The sequence below is a fragment of the Urocitellus parryii genome, chromosome 9 (genome assembly GCF_045843805.1).
Source record: "Urocitellus parryii isolate mUroPar1 chromosome 9, mUroPar1.hap1, whole genome shotgun sequence".
NCBI lineage: Eukaryota > Metazoa > Chordata > Mammalia > Rodentia > Sciuridae > Urocitellus > Urocitellus parryii.
Window position 1 is genome coordinate 116,210,101 of NC_135539.1, and position 21,662 is coordinate 116,231,762.

Below are 21,662 nucleotides of genomic sequence, written 5' to 3' on the forward strand. Positions count from 1 at the left end.
AGGGAAATGCAAATCCAGACCACTCCTATTAGGATGGTTATTTTCAAAAAGACAAAAAGTAACGAACACTGGTGAGGATGTGGTGGGAATGAAAATTAGTACAGTCATTATGGAAAACAATATGGAGTTTCCTCAGAAAAAGAACTACCATATGATCCGACCATCCCACTACTTGATGTCTGCATTTGTATTTTTATTTATTGCAGCACAATTAATAATAGCCAAGATATGGAATCAACCTAGGTATCCACTAATGGATGAATGGGCAAAGAAAATGTGGAATATATACATGTACACACATGTGTGTGTGTGTTTGTTTGTGTGTGTGTGTCACTATATACACAAATAAGGTAACATTATTTAGCCATAAAAAATGAGATTTTGCTATTTGCAGTGACATGAATGACTTATACGTAACTTATACGTAAAAGCTAAAATGTTGATCTCATAGAAGAAGAGAACAGAATAGTGGTTATCAGAGGCTAAGGAGGAGGGAGGGAGGGATGGAGAGAGAATGCAATTGGAAAGAGAAATAACTTCTTCTTTTCTGAGGTGTTGGAGATTGAACCCACGCTAGACAGGGACTCTAGCACTGTGTCATGTTCTGTGCTACAACAGGATAGGAGGAATAACTTCTAATATTCTATAGTTACCAATAACTAATTGTAATTTTCAAAATAGGTATTAAATAGAATTTTGAACGTTCCCAACATAAAGAAATGATAGAAGTCTTAGGTGATGGATATACCAATTACTTGATCTGATCACTACACATTGTATATGTGCACTGAAATATCACGCCACACTCCATAAATATGTAAAATTGCTATATGTCAATTAAAAATTATGTGTGTGTGTGTACATTTGCAGTGCTGGGGATTGAACCAAGGGCCTCAGGCATGCCAAGCAAGTGTTCTACCACTGAGCCACATCCCCAGCCAAAAAATAAAATTATAGGTTTTTTTAAAAAAACACAACAAAATACTACTACACATACTTTAGTGCTATATTTTGAATCCTAAATGTTCTCCAAATGCCCATGGGCTGCAGGATTGGTCCTGGTGGAGCCTTTAAGAGATGGGGGCAGTGGGAGGCCCTAGGTCTTTGGGGTGTGCCTTCAAAGGGGGTTGTGAGATCTTGGTGTCTTCTGCCTCCCTTTTGCCGTACAGCCAGTAGTGAATAGTTTCCCTATGCACTCCCACCATGATGCACCACCCTTGCCAAATAGGCCCCCAAACTCTAAAACTGTAAGACCAATAAACCTTTCCTCTTTTAAAGTCAATTATCTCGGGCATTTTGTTACATTAAGGGGAAAGCTGACTAATTCAGTTAGGATGGCCATTATTTTATCAAAAAAAAAAAAAAGCAGAAATTAGTAAGCAGCAAGGATGTAAAAAAAATTAGAACTGGAGGAAATGTAAAATGATGAAGTCTCTGTGGAAAACAGTCTTTATGGTTCCTCAAAAAATTAAACAGAATTACCAGACAATCCACAATGCCACTTCCAGGTATATACCCCAAAGAATTGAAAGCAGGGACTTGAATAGATATTTGTACATCAATGTTCCTAACAGTATTATTTCCAATAGTCAAAAGGTAATACAATCCATGAATGCCTGAGTCGGTAAATGAAATGTGGTATACACCTGTAACAGAATATTATTCAACCTTCAAAAAGAAATTTCTGACACATCCTACCTCATGGGTGAATTAGATGACATTATGCTAGTTAAAATAAGCCAGTCATAAAAAAAGACAAATATGGTCTGATTCCACTTATAGGAGTTACCTAGAGTAGTCAAATCCAAAGAAACAAAAAGTGGAACAGAGGTGGCCAGGGGCTGGAGGGGGTGGGGAAGGGAAGGCATTGTTTAATGAGTGTGTGGAGTTTCAGTCTGGGTAGATAAAAAAGCTCTGGAGATGGGTGGCCTTGATGGTGGCATCACAGTGTGAATGTACTCGGTGCCACTTTAAAACGATAAACATTGCGTATACTTCACTTTTTTTTTTTTTTTTTTTTTTGGTGGTGTTAGGGATTGAACCCAGGGCCTTGTACATGCGAGGCAAGCACCACATTTTTTAATATTAAACTTTTGAAAATGTGTGATTCTCAGGGCAGCTGGCATTGCCCTCTTCATTCTGGTTTGTGGACCTGTCTGGAGAATTTGCCTTCTTCGTCTTGTGAGTGGCAAGCAAGCTGGGAAGAGGCGTGGTGTCTGGATGGAGTAGGGGCTGGTCAGGAGCTGACAGTGGCATGGGCACCCTCCCCCAGCAGATAACTGAGAGCACCGAAAAGGGGTCAGAGTCACTGTCATCCTTCCCGGCTCAGCGGGATCGCTTGGCGCCCACTGTGTCACCCAGTGGAGAAGGAGGGAGCCCAGCAATCAGCGCATGCACTCTGGTGGCCCAGCCCTGGGAGCGCCTGGGAATGGCAGCTGGCAGGCGGCCCTGGCCTACAGCAGAGGACCAGGAGTGTCACCATGTGGGGGAGTGTCACCACGTGGGTGAGGAGGGAAGTGCTGAAGGCGGCCCCTCCAGGGACCAGCCCAACCCATTTTCTGAATGGGAAAAACAGTTTTCTTAGGAAGAGGACATTCTCTAACTGACAAAATCTGGATAAAGACCAGAGTGGGGAGAGGAGGGCCCTGAGAAGTCTTGAGCGAGGGCAGCTCAGGTTTGCAGAGTTTAAGATTTGCTGGAATCCAGGATGCTCGGTCTCTCATCAAAAACCAAAAATCAACCAAACAACAAAAAAAAGCAAGCAAAAACAACAGGTAACCATGAAAACACAGGATCCAGGAGGGACTGTTTCCACTATAATTACTGACTAATATAAATTGATTCCCTTCCACTGTGATTTCCTAAGCACCGTTAAGGGTGGTCATGTTTACAGCTCTGGCAGGGAATTGAATGACAAACCTTAAAACTGGGATTACGAGTTCTTGCTAACTGAAGATGGATCATAAAAAAAAAAAAATAGATGGGAAATTATCGGGGGCACTAGCACTGCAGTTTACAGTGTGGGCCACTTTGTGTGTATGGTTGTGCTAACAATTTATCCTGTGCTCCTCGTGCAAACTCCAGGCATCCCTGGGCTTCCGACAGGTGGGTGTGCAGGGAGGGCAAGTTCTTATTCATGCCAGCCTCAAGAACTCTTGATTATTATTATTATTATTATTATTATTATTATTATTATTATTATTTTACTGATTTAGAGGTACCACACACAGTCCAGAGGAGGCAAATAAAGAAAAGGAACTAAGCTGGGCACAGTGGCGCACGCCTGTAATTCCAGTAACTCAGGACTGGGAGTTCAAGGCCAGTCTGGCCACTTAGTGAGACCCTGCCTCAAAAGAAAAAATAAAAAAGGGCTGGCCACGTAGCTCTGTGATAGAACACCACTGGGTACAATCCCTGGTACTGCACCCCACCACTCTAAAAAAAAAAAGGAGGAAGAAAGAAAGAAAAGAAAGGGTGCTAGCATATGGATAGAGTCTTTCCTTTCCTGTTCTCCCTGTGGCATCCCATACCCTACACCCTGCTCTAGATGGCCCTGGATTGGTGAACTGCTACTGAATCTGACTTTGCTGCTGACTCTAAGTAGCGCTCTGGTGAGACTGTTCGCTACCTGAGGACAAGACTGTGTCTCCCCATCTGTCTGGGACTCTAATAATAACAGTAGTTAACACTGAGAGACTAATTACAAGGAGTCAAGAATTATTCTGAGTGCTGAACATGTGTGAATTCTTTTAATCCTCATCATGGGCCATGACCTTGGGGCTAGTGGTACTCTTATGGTCTGCACTTGGCAAATGAAAGCCTGGGGGAGTGACTAATGTGTCCAAGCTCACACAGCTAGTTAAATGCCAGCAGTCCTGCCACCTCCCTCAGACCAGGGTCTGTCCATGGCAGGGGTGAGGTGCTCTCTTCTCACACATGGGGAGTTGTCTGCCATGACACAGGGGAAGGTGTGTGGGGGGGGGGACTCTCAGAGGGCTCTCACCTCCATCGGTCTGGGGGACTCCCCTGAGGACAGGGGTCCCATTACCTTCACCATTCTGGGAGCCTCGTAGGACTGAGGCCACAGTCCTTCCCACACATGGAGAGATTTCTGAGCCCCTAGTCCCACAGCGTTGTGCTTCCCTCTGCCCTGCCCAGCTGGAAACTCTCAGAGGAAGGGGACCTGACGCTTCCTCGGGGCAGAGGCTGTGTACAGCAGCTCCTCCAAGGCACCTCGCTCTCCTTCCTGCCAGCACAGGATGCTGAGCACAGCCCAGCTCAGGGCCATATGCTGGCGGATCTGAGCGTGAGGTCTGGCTGGCCCCTGGGATTTAACAAGCAGTAAACAACCCCATTCATGCGTCAGTTGTTTTGCTCCAGAGCAGCCTCATCAGCTGGACAGGCCCTGACAGACCCCGCCAAGTTTATTCCCAGGGGTGGGAATGCGGCAGGAACAGCGGATTGCCTGGAGCTTGGCTCTCAGTCTTTTCTGAGGGGCTACTTTCCATTCCCTTCAAGTAGGAGATTTTTACTGGTAGTAAGATATTAAGTCCCTGAGAGGTAAAGGGAGAGGGATACTGGTGTGGCTTTTTGGGGGTCCCAGCAAGCCAAGAAGGAGGAATGGAAATGACAGTCAGCTGAGAGATGCTCCAGGGAAACTTGCAGGATCTCGACAGCTTCCTGGTCTCCAGGGCTTGGAAGGTTGGCCAGGACAGCAGAGGCCCCCAGCACTTCATTCTTCCTGTCCTCTCCCCTCAGATCCCAGACTGCTACCTCTGCCCTGCTTGTTTCCAAGGGCCCAACCCTGATGATTTAGACAGAAAAAGATAAGAAGAAGGAGGTCCATGTGGGGCAAAGCTCAGGAAAGAAGCTACCCATTTCTAGCCTGGGGTGGGGACGTGGAAGCTATGGGTACAAGATCTGCAGAGGCAGAAACCCAAGGGGACCAGAGGTCACAGGGTAAGGAAGGGGACTGGAGATTACAAACTCTCGGCAAAGGAAGAAGCCTTACTGTTACCACTTTCTGCTTGACTCCTGCTTCTCCACAAGCTCATTTTCAGACTGTTTTGCAAACAGGCAAGCAGATTGGCATGTCCTGGATCTACAAAGTTTGCAGAAGAACTGGTACTAAGAGTTTTCCCTACTCCCTGGTATTAGGGACCCAACCCAGGGGTGCTCTACCATAAACTACATCCCCAACTCTTTTTATTTGTTTATTTTGAGATAGGGTCTCACTAAGTGGCCCAGCTGGCCTTGAGATCTTCCTGCCTCAACCTCCAAGTTGCTGAAATTACAGGCATGTGCAGGGGCCCCACACTTCCAGGACTGATCCAGATTTGCCAGCAGAGGACCCAGGGAAGTAGGTGGGGCCTTCCACAGAATGGCAGGCATAGGGGCCAATAAGGAAGAGGCATCTTTACTGACCAATCAGGCCCTCGTATGCCGGCCCCAGGCACCACCCTCAGCTCTAGAATAAATGCATCAGAACACAGCGGCGGAGGCGGTCGAAACCTGTACACAGAAGCCCTACACAGACCCCTTTGGTCAACAGCACCACAAATCTTCCACTCTACTTTGAAGACATCCCCTTCCACTGCCTCTCACTCCAGCTGGTGAAGGGGCTCCTGTGCTTACCCAGTAGTGATGTCGTCGTCCTCTGTCATGGTCTTGCCCATGAGGTCACTGTCGCTCATGTAGCCGGACTTGAGATCCACCTCATCCGAGTCCAGGGACTCAACCAGCTCCAGGCGGGAGATGTGGCTGAGCTTGCTGGGACTGCGCATGGGCATGGTGTGGGAGTAGTGGGCCCGCTCCCCGTGCATGTACCAGGCAGGAGTCCCCTCCGACCGGCAGCTCCCGCCCACCGAAGGTGCATCACCAGCCTGCAGCCGCGGGCTGGACTGGCCATAGCGCCAAGACAGAGGGGAGGAGCGGTTGGAGAGGCTGGACACGCTGCGCGGGTTGGCATCATCGCTGTCGTAGCAGGTCATCTCCAGGGAGCTGGGCAAAGAGCAAAAGGGCACTCCTTTAGTGAGCGCAGCGCTGTGCCCTGTCTCCTCGCTGCATCCCAGTGATGCCTTCTCTCACATGCGAGATTCTTGCTTTTCCTTGAGGTCCCTGGGTCACCCTGGTCACAAGGCATCTCAGGTGGTCAAGGGGAAATGAGTTTAAGCAGCTGGTGAAGCACTCCAGCGTATTCCTAAGAGCCTGTGGTTGTAATGTGGATTTGGCCATTTATTGGCAAGTGAGCCCAAGGAAAGTAACTGTGCAAACCCTCTATTTCCTCATCTGTGCAGTGGGGATAACAGCCTAAGAGCTGGTGGAGTTGGGAGGACCACAGGTGACCAGATCTGACAGTGCTTGGTACATAGAAGGTGCTCCCTCAGTGAGAAGAGGCCAAATGAGACCTTCCAGGGGAAGTAGGAGGGACCAGTCACCTGAGCTCAGAGTCTTGACTATTCATTTTATACAGGTTATAGCCATCCCCTCTTTTCTATCAATGAGCTGAGGACTAGCTGGTCCCCAGACAGCAGATCTTTTAGGAAAGCCTGGCGTGTGAAGAGCCGAGGAAAAGCTTCAGGCATGCAGCAGGTCCCCAGGAAGACTGGGCCCAGCCGCAGGCCTAGGGCAGCAGAGGAAGAAACAGAGCCTCCCTGGGGAACAGAAACAGCGTCCACTGGTTAGGAGAGGAAAGGGGAAGTGGGCCAGGGGTGAAGCAGGATGCCCAGGGTCCCAAGCCTCAGGCCCTGCAAAGCCAGGTCAAGGAAGTGATGCCCAGGTAGTACCAGAGGGCTGAGGCTGGAGAGGTCAAGGGGCTTGAGGAGTGGGGAATGTCTCCTCAGGGGCCAGGGAATCTGCAGAGAGGAAATACAATTGGGATCTGGCTGCAGAGGTGGCCTGGACTTGGGTTCAGACTGAGACGAATCATTCCCAGCCTCACAGTGGTGCCAGCTCAAGGCAACCTTAGGTAGGGTCTCTCTCCCTTGGCTTAGCTAAAGTCAAGACAGGATTGAGAAAATGAAATGCGGTTTGAGGCAACCTATGGGGGCACCTAAAGCAAAGAATCTGCTTGGTGAATGCATCCATTTCTTCACCCATCTCATGGTTGGGATTGGAGGAGGACACTGATTTTCTATTCTTGTTTTTAAAAGTTCCTTGAAAAAAATGAAAATCCCCTAAAATCATTTTTATTGGACCTGAAAATAGCAGGATTTTATTTTTTTCCTCAATAGAACTGGAGGGAGCCAATGGCCCTTCAAAACAGCACAATGTGTGTGTGTGGGGGGGGAAGAAGCACATTGGTACATGCCTGTAATCCCAGCGGTTCTGGAAGCTGAGGCAGGAGGATCACAACTTCAAAGCCAGCCTCAGCAATAGCGAGGCACTAAGCAACTCAGTGAGACCCTATCTCTAAATAAAAAAATTTAAAAAAAAAAAACACAGCACAATGAATGGGGTCCTGTGGGTAGGACAATTAGTGACTGCCATATCTGACCCTCTTGAATGTTCCTGGCCCGTTCACATCTCCCCACCAGATTCCCAGCAGCCCTTAGGCTCATTGTGTTCTGCAGTCCTATGTCACACACTGTGTTGTTTTAGCTTCTGGTTACTGTGGACCTGGACACCTCATCTCCTTGGAGAGAATGGAAGCTCCCTGAAGCCAGAGACTGTGGCCGTGATATGACCGTCTCCCTTGCTTACTGCTGTATTTCAGCACTTGGCATGAGCCTGGGGTGTAGTTGGTGACCAGCTGTGGGTCAACGAAGAGCAGCCCCACAACAGGACTGCTGAATAAGAAGTGGGATGTTCTCATCACAAGACTCAGCCCAGGGCCTTGCAAAGTAAATGCTTAATAAACACAAACTGACCATGACCACTGGGCGGAGAGAAGGAGGACGAGGATGGTGGTGACCATGCTGATGGATGGGAAGTTCTCCAGGGCAGTGGGCTTGGGTAGTTAGCTTACACTGTGGTAAGAGGTTTGTGCAGAGGTGAGGTGTTGCATGGACATCCGGGTTCCTCAGTTCTGTTCCTGGCCTGCCTTTTGTTTAGCTCTCTGCACAGTAAGTCTCTCTTTCTGTCTTTCATGGTTCTGTTGTAACCCCCAAACACACCTCTAGACCTCAGCCAGCAGGGGGCACTCTAGCCCAGACCCTCAGTTCCAGACTTCCAGCCCAACAACCAGCCCAGACTTGACTCTCTGCAGGGAACAGAGTTTCATTTCCTCTCCAGCCATGGCCCCTGACCTACACTCTCTCCAATAGAAACACAGGAAGCAGCAAGGGGATAAAGGTTTCTGGAAGAGTCCAGAGTTACCTTGGAGTGCCTGGCTGAAAGCAACTTTGCTGGCAGCACCCTCTGGACAGAGAGACCCTCAGGGATGAGGCTGCATTTGCTCTGAAGGCCAATGCCCAGTGCCACGTGGGCTCACAGCTGCTCCCAGCCTGGGCCACCCAGCAGGTGCCTTCCCTTTCAGCCTCAGTTGGTCCTTCTCTAGTCAGGAAATATGCCTAAGTCCTGTGTACCCCAGGGCAGAGGGACTGGCTGACTGATGGAAAGCACTTTAAAAACTAAAGGAACCACAAAAAGTCAGGGAATTGGTGTCTGGGCTAACCAAGTATGGAACCGGAATAATATAAACCAATGGCTAAGAGAGGAAGTGGCTCTGGGTCCATGGTAAACAGAGAATCCAGCCTCAGGCTGGTGGTTCCCTTTCCTATAAAGGGAGACAAGAGCCAGAGGCCCCTCAACACCCTGCCAAACCAGTCAGCTTTGCACAAAGGCTTCAGCCCCCCTCAGCTATACCGAAGCAGAAGCTGGGGCTGGAGGCCGGGGCACAGGGAGGCTGGCGTGACTGCCTCTGCCCTGCGTCTGTGGGTGAGTCATTTGGGGTGTGACTCTTTCAGCAACTAAGCACTTTCTAGCTTCTTTGGCATGAGGCTGGCGGGTGACTTGGTGCTGAGAGATGTTCCAGCAACTTCCCAGGATAGGGGAAGAAACATGTCCACGATTTTACCCATTGAGTTTCTAAACTCATGAGCCCACTTTAGGTTCTAGCTCTGGGCTAGAGGGAGGGTGACGGGAGACAGACATAAGGGGGCCTGAGTCCCAGTGCCCCTGGAGACTCTCATCCACATTTTTCCTAGGTCTCCAGGGGAATCACCTCCCCTTCTGGAGACAGAGTCTTGCTGGCCTGAGCAGAAGCGAAACCCCAGAAAGTGGATGCTTTGATTGCTTTTATCATTTATAGTATTTTAGATGTCTGAGAGGAAAGATCTAGAACTTTCCAGCGGGGAACTGGAGTGGGGATGGGGAAGGTAGTAGAAAGAAGACGGAAGAACTAGGCCAGTGGGTGGCAGCTCCTGAGGATGAAGTTCAGTTCCATGACAGTCACAGCAAACCCACCGTGGACTAGAATGCTTACAAAGTTCTCTGTCACTGAGGGGACTTAAGTGTGCGTTTGGATACTTGGGCTGGCCACACACTGGGCTAAGGAAAGCTCTTTACCCGTTGACCCTATGTCCCAACTTTGCTGTCAGTTTTCCAATCCCAGGAGATGGGGAGGAACCCTCTTCCAGGCCAATTGGGGAGGCTTCCGACCCTCACACAGCCCTCCAGGTCCACCCTCCAGGACTTCCCAACCTTGGCTGCCTACTCTCCCTCCCTCACCCCCAGAGCTCAGCCCAGCCCTCTGCCCTCCTTGGAGCTGACAACATGAGCTCATCTGGGCAGCCCAGAGGAGCCCAGAGGAAAATCTGAATCACTTGGAGGCCACAGCCAGGACTCTGCTCCAGGGAGAGGTGCGATGGGAGGGGTGCATGCCCCACTCAGCTGGAGGGACTGAGGTCTCTCTGAGGGCTGGACCAGGGGTGCACCCATGGGGCATGAATGACATTGTGTGGATCCTATGGAGCACTCAGGCCTCCCTCATGGGTGATGGAAGAGACTAGAGGGCACCTAACGGAGGAGCCTCAAATGTTGGGAGGGTGAGGAGCCCCAGATGTTGGGAGGGCATGGATTCTGGAATTGTAGAACGGGGGAACCTGGGGAACACGAGGGATATTTAGTAAACAAAGCCCCCTTTGACAGATGAGGAAATTGAGGTCTAAGGAGGGAGAGTGAGCACCAGGCCACACTCTGAACACCCCATTCCCTACCTAGCCATTTTGAAACTACTTTGTCTAAGCAAAATCTAGGCTCAAACTCAAGCAGAGATAAGACAAAGCTGAGCTGCTTCTGCCAAGATGCTGGACACCTCATTCCCGGCAGGGCTAGCTCTGCGGGGCTCTGAAAACTGTGCACACAGCAGGCCACACAGCAGGCCGTGTGGCTGGCCTGTGATACCTCATGGAGATATGGAAACCCCCGGAGCCCTGACCACCAGACCCAGGGAGCAGATGAGGATGACTGAGAGCATGATCCTCTAAAGTTTGAGCTTACCTGTGAGTCACCTGGGAGCCTCGCAGGCTGGACATGGTCTCTTCCAGGTTCTGGCGAAGATCCAGGACATTTTGCACTGTCCTCTTTCTCTGGGACTCTGGGTCTGGCAGAGAGAGCAGAAAGAGCTGGGTGAGTGGAAAGGGCTTCTCCTGAGTGCAGGGGCACAGGAAAGGGGAGACTGACCGTGTACCCATACTCCCTGGGCATGTTAGTCACCTGTTTTTTGTCTTCCTTAAAGATGGCCCGCCAAGCAGGTCCTCTGAAAGGCCCTGGACACGTGCCCTTGGGCCCTCTGAAGCCCTGACCTTGGCAGGAGCTGCAGATGTGGCCTCTGTTGGTGTACTGCCCTCAGATCCCTTAGGTGGTCGGATCTGTCTCTGGCTCTGTTTTGGAGAGGCCCTGCTTCTCACGGCAGAAGTCATGGGCAAGGTTTCCCATGGTTGAGGTCTGCAAGAACATCTGCCTGAAAACCCTCTCCAGCAATTCGCAGGTAAGTGTTAAACAGGCTCCTGGAGGAGGTGCCTCTGTGACTGTCATATTTGCCAACTGCTCTGGTGTAACTACTCCTACCAGATTTCAATCTACCAACGTGTCACCCATCACACGGTTAGGAAGAGATGCTAACAGTTAGCTGCATACTGGAGCCCCAGGCCTTGACTGGGAACATTTGAGGTCCTCTGTGGGGTTCAAGGAAGATGGTTCCCACAGAGCGTCCTAAAGGCAAGTTGGCTGGAGGGGAGATGCAAGAGAGGAGCAGTCATTTTCTGGAGCAGGAACTAAGTTCCAGGCAATGCAGAGCCCACAGAAGGGGTGGAATCCTGAATGAGGAGGTGGCATGTGCGGGGCCTCAGAATCCTAAAGGATCAGGGGCATTCGGTTCCACCTTGGTTTCCAGGCAGGATGACACTAGCCTGCACAGATGAGATTCTACAACAGCAATCAGAAATTTATCTCCTCTCCTTTCCAGGGTGAATATCAACTCCAAATGCCTGAGGAATACCTGAGCGCTAAGGAACTCGAAAAACCTTCTCCATTCCATTGACCTATCCAACAAACCTGTATCAAACATACACTTGGTATCATGCCCCATGCTAGGCCCCGAGGCCACTAACCAAGAGGACCTGCCCCTGTTCCATGTGGTTTATCTGTTACTTTGGGGTCTAGAGTCACTGAATGGAATCCACCCACCACGCCAATGCCTCCTTGGTTGGGGGGCGCAAACTGACATTCCCATTTATGATCTCCCAAGGCTACTGGAGGAAGATCTGACTGCAGCAGGAGCATCAAAGACTGAGACAGATGAAGGTGAAACAATGGAGAAAACAGGGGAATTCTGTCTCTCTGGAGACTTCCCTTCCCCTCCATCCATATTGCCTCCTGAGCCCTCTGCAAGAGCCATCTTGCCCCTCTGTCCCTCCCCGACCCACGGACTCAGCTGGAGAGCCAGCTCCTTTTGGTGGCCAGAGGACACGTTTCTGAATCCCTTGAACGGTATTTTTCCTCGAGACTGAGCTCAGGTCACTGGCAACTGGCTGCCATGATTGTTGGCCAAGGGAAGCCGCGTGGGGTGGGCAGGGTGCATGCTGTGCCACCCTCTCCAGAGCCTTTGAGGTACCTTCTCTAGGACAAGCTCCACTCCCTGGCCCAGCCATCTCTCATTTCCCAGTTTAGGGGATCTGCTCTGCCCCCTACCCCATAGTCTCATGGCCAGTGCCAAGTATCCAGCCCTCCATGTTGGTGGCAAGGAACAGGGACAAATGGCAGGCCTCTGTGCCAGCAGTCTGCACTCTGTCCAGTATTGGTGTCACCTCTTTGGCTGCCAATGCCTATTTATCCTGGCGAGCATCACCTTGTGAGCTGCTCCGTGGTTTCAACTGATGGCTTGGCATGGAACCCAGACAGGGTCAGAGAGTGTATACATATATATTTTAAGGTTTAATTCTAAAAATGCCTATGTGGGGACCACGAAGCTGCTGCCAAGACACGGGTTTCTGGGTCAGGATGATGCCTTCCATGGGCTTGGCAAGATGAGGGACAGGCGCACATATGTCCAAGGGATGTGTCTTTCCAAAGGGGAAGGGGACCAAGTTTACTCTGAGACTTGTGTGTGTGCCCAATCACTGGCATACATCATCTAGTTGAATCCTTACAACATTTCTGGGAGATGTGTGCTGATGTCCTGTTTTACAAAGAGAAAACTGAGACTCAGGGAGATCAAGTAAATTGCCTAATGTCACGCAGCCAACATGAAGCATGGGGCAGAGTTGAACCCAGAAAGAAACTTAATATTTTTTCAGTATATAACAGAGCATCTCTTCACCAGCAGCATCAAGCACGGTGACTGCACATAGTAAGTGCTTAATGAATATTTCAAGAATGGCTGGATACTATCAGGAATGGTGGCACACGTCTGTGATCACAGCAATTTAGGAGGCTGAAGCAGGAGGGTTAGGGTTCAAGGTGAGCCTCAGCAGTATAGTGAGATCCTCTCTCAAAATAAAAAAATAAATAGGTCTGGGATGTAACTCAGTGATAAGGCGCCCCTGGGTTCAATCCCCAGTACAGGGGGGAAAATGGATATTGTGACACTAGAAAGATATTTCTCTCCTCTCTGTCCTCTCTCTCTCTTTAAGGGGAAAACTGTTGAAGTCACACAAAGGCCAGGTTCAAGACGGTCACTCTGCATTCTGTAATGCTCTAGGACCAAGGGCCTGGAGGAGGGGTGGTAGGAATCTAGAACTTAACGTCCTAGTAGTGACCAAGAATGGGACACTGCCCTCTGTCCGTCTTCTCACTGCAGCAGTCACAAGTGCCCTCTTTCCCCGTGTCTCTTCCCTCAAAGACCCTCCCCCTAGTCCCCACCTCATTTCACGTCCACAGAGTGGGGCAGGAGTACCCCATAATATTCCGGACCTGCCAAAAACTAGAGTCCCAAAGATGCCTGGAACTGATGCAGTCACTGGACCTCAGAGATGGCTGAGGTCCAGGGAGGTGGCTAGCTATGATGGCAGAGAGATGCTAATGGAGGAAGATCTGACTGTGGGCAGCCTCCCCACAGGTGGAGGTCTGTGGCCCGCATCGGGAATTACGACAGGGCTTCATTTGCTAGGGGAGTGACCAGGATCTGCTCTCTCAACTCCCAGGCCAGGACTGGCCAGGGCTTCCTCGTGCCCTGGCAGTGCCGCCTGGTGGTCATCCTGGGTACACCACCCTGCATCTCCAAGGCTCTGCTCAAGGGGTGTGTGAGCTCCTGAGAAGTCCAGCTGTCCTCTACATTACTGGGTGACAGACACAACCCTAAGCAGGAAGGATTGTGCAGCTTCAGCCCAAGGATGAGAGGACTTGCAAGCATACGAAGGGCAGGCCTCAGGGCTCAAGAGACTGCAGGTGCTTTGCTCAGGTTTGGGGTGGGGGGCGCAAACTGACATTCACATTCATGATCCCCCAAGGCATTTTTTTTTACATTTTTAGCTTTTAAACATGAGTAAGTTGCATTTGCAAGGAATTCACCCCACCTTTCACCCTCACCCATACCCAACCCTCACCCTGCTCCACCCCTGATCCCCAACCGATGACTAAATTTTAGCACTTTCTCACGAGTCCCACGAGGGTGAGGCCCAGGGACAGAGTGGAAGACCACAGAAACCTCCAAGTGCAATGGTGTGTTTTATTGGCTATGCCAAGATGCCTTGGAGGCTGCTGCCACGTGTCCCCATCAACTGTTTGGTCAGGGTGTGGGGTGGGCCTCAGGGTCACCTAAGACACAGCAAAGATGGAGGAATCTGGTGGCCCACCTCCCCTGGTGTCCCACATTATGGGAAGTGCTCAGGACACTGTCTACGTGGCACCTTTGTGCCAGTGAGATCAAGCTCCTGTCCAAGCCAACCCAGTTCTTGCCAGGCCCAGGCCTCGGCCAGCAAACTACCCCATTCTTCTTCATTGCAGGCAGGTCAGGACACTACCTACCCTGATACTTTGAGGGCCTGGGAGTGGCCCATGCTCTTAGCTCTTGCAGAATAGATTCCAGCTTCAAGAGTGGGCCAGGGAGAGAGAGAAAGAGAGAGAGAGGGAAGCAAACACTCCCTCCAGTGTTGGAGGGAGGCCACGTAGGGCTCCTACCAATCCTGGGGTGACACTAATGTCTGTGGGGTGAAGGGAGGCTCATGATGTGATCCCAGCTGCCTCTCCAAGCCTTTCCCTGCAAATGGAGCAACTGGGGAGGATATACATGCTCTTCAGGCTCACAAGAGAAATAAGAGTCTCCCCCGACCAATCATCCCCAGGGTAACTCCCAGTGGCCACAGTCAGCAGCATCTTCCCAACATGCACTGGGGCATGTGCAGGCTGGGGTGGTATTTCTTTCTACCCACTAGTGGTTCTTATGCAAGACCACAGAGTGTATACTGCCCATGTTAAAAATCAAATATATCTGACATGCAGGTGCAGGAACACAGGTGCAAATAACCCCGACTGCTGAATGTTTTACCACATGCTAGGCATGACATCAGGCAGGTTATTCCTTATTGCTTAATTTGATTAAAAAAACAAAATAGGTCTAGGATGTAACTCAGTGATAAAGCACCTCTGGGTTCAATCTTCAATACCACGAATAAAATGGATGTTGTGTCACTAGAAAGTCTCTCTCTCTCCTCTCTGTCCTTTCTCTTTAAAGGGAAACCTGTTTAAGCCACTATAATATGGTGCCTTGGATTACATGCACATGCCTCCAGACACACACACACCTATTTGTGGTCCAGACAACGGTTTGTGGGAACCCTCACCAAGTTCTGCAATTTTGCAGACATCTGCATGGAGAGATTTGGGTGGACATGTATCCCATTGTAGAAGAAGGAGAAAGATGACTACGAGAAGCTACAGGGAGAAGGGAAGGCCCAGGGTGCCATGGGAGGATGATGTAAATATGGTTCTTCCAGTTGCCCCGATGTCAGAAGAGGGGAAATGGGCTTCCTCTGGAAGGCAGGACCTGGAACTTGCTAACCAAGAAATTGGCTCTATAAAGTTTAAATTATTAGCTGAGAATTAAGAGATTGAGATACCCAAGCAAGCTGGCCTGCAGTGTAGTGATAAGAAAATAGTTCTTAGAGTCAGAAAGTCTTGGGTTTCAGGTCCTGGCACTGCCTCTTTCCAGCTGGGTTGACCTTGAACAGTCACCTTTCCTTGCTGCAGTTTTGTTTTCTGCAAATGGGGAGTGTAAGAACACCCTCGTGGTAAGGTCACTGTGAGGCTTAAAGGGTTAATCCTCCAATGTGCTTAGCATGGTGCCTGGCACACAGTAGGTACTCTACAGATGTCTGGATGACAATGGGCACAGACTTGTGCTGGGGCTGGTTCCCTGCCTTTCCTTCACAAATGGGTAGGATCTCGCTCTGGCTGGGTGAGGCCCGCATACCTGGAACTGGGGGACAGAGGGGGTAGCAATGAGATCTTGTCTCTGCACTGTTAGGTCTGACTACCCGCTTCTCTGGGAGCCAGTCTCAGCTGGGGGATGTGCTGGGCCTCAGGGGCCCCTGAGACCAGCAGTCCAAAACTATGGTGTAGCAATAGATGGGGAAGCCTCCAACTGTGGCAAGAGCCCTGGCAGAGGCAGGGAAGTTTGGGAAGGAGGAGGCTCCAGGGGATCCATCACCCAGCAGTCAGATTTCCCCACGTTCTATAAAGTTTTAATTATTAGCTGACAATTAAGTAAACTGCAATAACTGGTGAAAACTTAATTACTTCCACCAATGTTCGCAAACCCACATGAGCAGTTTAGCCCAGGGCAGAGGCCACAGAGGACTGGATTTGCACCTGACTTCTAGGCTGGCTTTTGCTGTGAGAGGCTGGACACGGTGGGGACCCACAGGAGGAGCAGAAGTGAACCAAGAGGGAGAACGTTAAGTCACACCATTCCAGGGCTTGAAAGCATCACTGTACTGGGAACTGAACCCAGGGCCTTGAGGCCTTGAACATGCTAGGCAAGTGCTCTTCCACAGTTATGTCTCCAGCTTTTTTGTTTTTTGAGACAGGGTCTTCTTACGTTGCCCAGGATGGCCTCCAACTTTCTATCCTCCTGCCTCAGCTTCCTGAGCAGCTGGGATTATAGGAATGAGCCACCAAGCTCATCTCGCCCTTTCAATTTTACAGACTTATATGGATTTATGGGTAATTGAGAAGCAAGCTGCAGGGGCCTGCAGAGCCCTTTCTCTCTGGCTGGAGTTTGAAGGTTTGTGTCCTTGAGAGGAGGAGAGGGATAAAAGTGATTCAGCTTCCCAAAGACTTCTCACTCCCTGCAAACACAAAATGGTTACCAACGAATACTGGTGGTGATGTGTTCAGATAAGTTCCCGAGAATCTTTTGCAGTTGCTGTATGAACTATTCCTGAGAGAAAGTGACCTGCTGGCTAGGGCTGGAAATTCTTGTGTTAGAGAGACATTTGTGTTTGGGGCGGCTTAGAAACAACCTATCCCTCAGGCCCAGAGAGGGAACCTAGGCAGTGAGTGAGTGGCAGGGCAGGAGTGACTCCTGACACAGGGCTCATTCCACCATTGTCTGTGCAGCTCAGCACTATGGGCCTGAGACGTATCTGCAGAGGAGATGAACTGCAATGTGAATTAACCATGGCACTAGGTCCATTTAGACATCCAGGCGAGGATAAGTGATCTGAAAACAGGAAGGATTAAGCATATCTCTGTCTCTGTCTCTGTGTGTATGCACACACACACGTTCTCAACAATTCTCAAGAAGAGATGGCATGGTGGCTTATGCTGTTACTAATCCTATAATCCCAGCAACTCTGGAAGCTGAGGCAGGAGGATCACAAGTTCAAGGCCAGCCTCAGCAACTTAGGGAGATCCAAAGCAATTTAGTGAGACCCTATGTCAAAATAATAATAATAATAATAATAAAGGCTAGGGATGTGGCTTAGTAGTAAAACACCTCTGGGGTCAATCCCTGGTATTAAAAAAAAAAAAACCCTGACCCTATTTTATCTCCAGGACAGTGTTCAGGTCTCTCCCTTAAATTCTGAAATTTGTCACACTTTGGGGCTTCTTGTACACACATGTCAAATATCATTTTAATAGAAGCCGCCCCAAAGACAAATGTCTCTTTAACAGAAAGATTTCCAGCCCTCGCCAATGGGCCACTTTCTCCCAGGAATAGTTCATACAGCAAGTGCAAAAGATTCTCGGGAGCTTATTTGAACACATCATCACCAGTGTCCACTGATAACCATTTTGTGTTTGCAGGGAGTCTGAAGTCTTTGGGAAGCTGAATCATTTTTATCCCTCTCCTTCACTCAAAACACAAACCTTCAAACTCCAGCCAGAAACAGAGGGCAACGCAGGCCCCTGCAGCTCGCTCAAATCCCAGGTCTCCGCCCACCGCTCAGGTCCTGCCACCAGCGGCCTTAGGCTGGCTTCCCTCCCACCCTGAAGTCTGTGCAGGTCCGGCTCTGCAGTGGAGCTGGGACAGGTCTGAAAACTGGCAGGTGACCCAGCAGACAGGTCTCCTCCGACGTCAGGAAGAGCACAGCAACTTGCCCCTAGCGTAACTCCACCCCTCTGTCCACTGCTTTCCCTCACCATCTGTTGAACTCCCAGGCCCCGATGCTGGGTGGGTAAGCCTCCATGCCAGAGGCACCCCATTTCCATGGAGCGTGCAGGCAGAGGACTATTTATGCTGTTACTAATCCTATCATTCCACTTATCCCCCCACTTAAGTCACAATATTGGCAGAGGCGGCTGTCACAGAACCCCGCAGCGCAGCAGATCACAAGCTTGTATCTGCTCAGTGCTCTTGCTCCTTAGAGCAGCTCCCAGGGATTTTATCCTGGTCCCCGAGGATCCCAGACCTGCTCAATCAGTGAGAGAGTCAAGCTGGAGCCAAGGGTCCCGAGGACCTCCTGTTGTGTGACGCTGCCCAGGTCGCGTACCCAGAGAACACCAGGCCGAAAGAAATCATGAACTGGCCATGTGGATGTGTGAGATGGGCAAAGGGAAATTAGGATCTAGAAGCAAATCTGGGGCCAGAGAGAGGGGCACGCATTGCCACCCTGGCCTGGGACCACCAGGCAGGATCTTTCCAGGTCGCCAACAGTTCTGATTTTCACTGAATGAAAAGGCTCAGATTGGGGCTAAGTGGAACTGTGAAGAGGGAAATGTGGGCAAAGCAACTTAGGGCACGTGGGAAGAGTTCTAGCTTGATTTTCCCCAGGGCACACACTAATTGGCTGTGGGGCCTTGGGGTAAATTACTTCCCCTCTCTGAGCCTCAGTTTGCAAATCTGTAAATGAGAGGTTGGGTAGAGGACACCCAAGCCCCTACCCAGTCTGGCCCTATGGCTTTGTACTTGGCTAAAATCCATGTGAATATGTTTCTTCCCCGAGTGTCTTAAAAACACAAATGCCAGAATGTCACTCCCAGAGATTTTGATTCAGCAGTTAGAGATGGGTTCCAGGAAGCAGAAGCTTTACCAGTTCCCACAGCATATGATGTGATCAGAAGTTCACATTTTGGAAAATCCTCACTTCTATTGCATACTACTAGACTAGAATGTCCATCACAAAACCAGGTCTTAACTTCCCAATGCCAGGTGGCCAGGAAAAATGTCCCTGGTCTTAAGGCCAAATCCAGTCTCTGGGCACAAGCCCACTGTCTGTTCTTTGGCAAAGCCAGCTACATCTCCAGAACTCAGATAAAAAGTCACCAAAATTCTGCTCCTTTATCTTACAGCCAGAGGACGTCATCCCACTCCAGTCCCCGCCAGGGTCTCTGGGGCTCATTGCTAAGAAGGGCCACAAGGGGGCGCTGCCGGTCCTCAGCCGCTTGTGGCCTTGAAGTTGCCGCAGTGCTGCAGGACCCGCAGCTGTCTGGCTCCCAGGCTCCAGAAAAGGACACAAAGCTCTTTTCCTCAGGATTGGGCTTGGCCCCTTTCCTCCCAGGCTCTGCACGGCACATCCTCCCCTGGACCCCCAGCCTGTGGGTGGGATGAGGCGTTCTGTGGTCCTGGGAGGAGAGTCAAGGGCTGCAGTGCCTATGCCCGGGCCTGCCTTATTCTTGGGGAAGGAATTAGCCAACCAGCCCTGGGCATGTGAGAGGGCTCTGGGGACCCACGTGGCAAGTTCAGATTGGGGGCCAAAGTTCCAGAGAGACTCCAGCTGACCCTGAGGCACCCCAATGCCTGAGGAAGTAGATCGGAGTTCAAATCTGTGCTGCGGAGATCTCATCTCTGTTCCTCTACAATGCTCTTGATGCAGGTAGCCTGCCTGATGAGGAGAAAGGACAGTCATCCCCTCTCCCCCGCCATGGTGTTCTCTCTCTCTCTCTCTCTCTCCACTGGCGGGGATTGAACCCAGGATTCACACATGCCAGGCAAATGATCTGCCATTGAGCTGCATGCCCAGCCCTTTTTATTTTCTATTTTGAGACAGGGTCTCACTAAATTTTCTAGGGCTGACTTTGAACTTGTGATCCTCCTGACTCTGCAGGATTACAGGCATGCACCTCCATGCCTGGCTCACCATGGCCCTTCTAGGAAGAGTGATCCTCTCTCTGCAGTGAGCTGAGGGCAGGAAGTGAACCAGAGGGCACAGCACATGGTTGACCGGTCAGGACACAGCTCTCTTGGGCCCTTGGGAGCAGCTCAGTTTTGCTCAGCCTTGTGCAGAGAACTTTCGGTGTAAACTTTAAGTTCCAGGGGAAAGCCATTCATTGATTTTCTTTATTTTCTTTCTTTCTTTTTTTTTTGGCACTGATGATTAAACCCAAGGTGCTTTGCCGTTGAGCTACAACCTCATTTCTTTTTATTTTTTGAGACAGGGTCTCACTAAGTTGCTGAAATTGGCATTGAATTTGAGATCATCCTGCCTTCCAAGTCACTGGGATTTCCAGTGTTACAGCGGCCAGGCGACTGACACGTCTTAATATTTTACCTAGCACGGATATCACCTTAGGGAAGGACTTGTTAGGTCAAAGGCAGTCAATGCTAAGGGCTGTGGACCAGGAGAGGCCCTGGCCTGAAGCCCTGTTTGGAAAGAGTCCTCGTTTTGTCAATTCTGTCTTCTTTGCTTCCAGAGAAACACCTCCTGCCCCATTTCCCCCTGAATGTCAGGTCAAGCACATTCAGCCTTCTCTCCTTTAAAGCCTTGAAACTCTGGGCTGGGCTTACAGAACAGGCCCCAAGCAAAGCATGGCCTGCCTGCCTGCCTGCCTGCCTGAGCCTGGAGACACAGACAGACAGACCCCTGTTCCCTGACAGGCCCTGACTCTTCTGCCCAGGGAGCCTCAGGCTTTACTGAAAAGGTTTTCCATTATCAATGTCGCTCAGACCCTTCATGTGACACCCTGCTCCAATGACGTCACTGCTGCTGGGAGCTGGGAGTGGTTGTTATAGCAACAGTTTACACAGTGGAGACAACCATCTGCAGGCAGGGGGGCGGGGAAAGTGGAGGAGAGTGGGGAGGGGTGGGGCCCAAGTGTACAGGACAATTGGAAGGGGGGGGAGGATTTCTGGTTTTGAAACTAGTGGCGGATGACTCCGCTGCGGGGCCAAGCACTGCTCTAGAGCTTTATGTATATGAGCCCTTTCCATCCTCATGACAAGCCTGAGGTGGCCAAGTCATTCTCCCCATTCTGTAGTTGAAAAATCCAAAGCCTAGAGATACGAAGTACCCTGTCCAAGACGACATAACAGCAAATGGCACAGCCAGAACTGTAACCCGGATGCCGACTCCTGATACTGATACTGAGCTGCCTTGTCTGATACTGGAGCCACTAGCCAAGAAGGTGAGATATACAAAAACCTATATGTGAATTGAGATAAAATTCACCCCTTCAAAATATGTAATTCAAGCTGGGCTTGGGAGGCTGAGGCAGGAGGATTGTGAGTTCAAAGTCAGCCTCAGCAACTTAGCAAGGCCCTAAGCAATTCAGTGAGACCCTGTCTCTAAATAAAAAATATAAAAAGGGCTGAGGATATGGCTCAGTGATTAAGTACCTCTAAGTTCAATCCCCGGTACCAAAAATAAATATAAATATAAATATAAATACACACACACATATATAAAATTCAGTGATTTTTAATACATTTGCAAAGTGCACCCATCACACTACCTAATTCCAGAATATTTTTTCACCCTTAAAATAAACCTTGTACTCATCGGCAATCTCTGACCATTTTTCCCTTGCTTCAAACTCTGGTGACCACCAATCTGACTCTGCAG

At 50.0% G+C, this 21,662-nt stretch overlaps 1 protein-coding gene across 2 annotated transcripts in view; it reads right to left on the bottom strand.

The window, feature by feature from the left end:
- The window catches only part of Nav1 (neuron navigator 1), a 249,895-nt gene that overhangs the window by 88,006 nt on the left and 140,227 nt on the right, over positions 1-21,662 (bottom strand). For both annotated transcript variants that reach the window (XM_077802994.1, XM_026397163.2), the window contains exons 5-6: positions 10,441-10,543; positions 5,635-6,000 (exon numbers count right to left, since the gene is read on the bottom strand). In XM_077802994.1, coding sequence (XP_077659120.1) covers positions 5,635-6,000; positions 10,441-10,543 — 469 coding nt within the window. The remainder of the gene's footprint in view (positions 1-5,634; positions 6,001-10,440; positions 10,544-21,662) is intronic.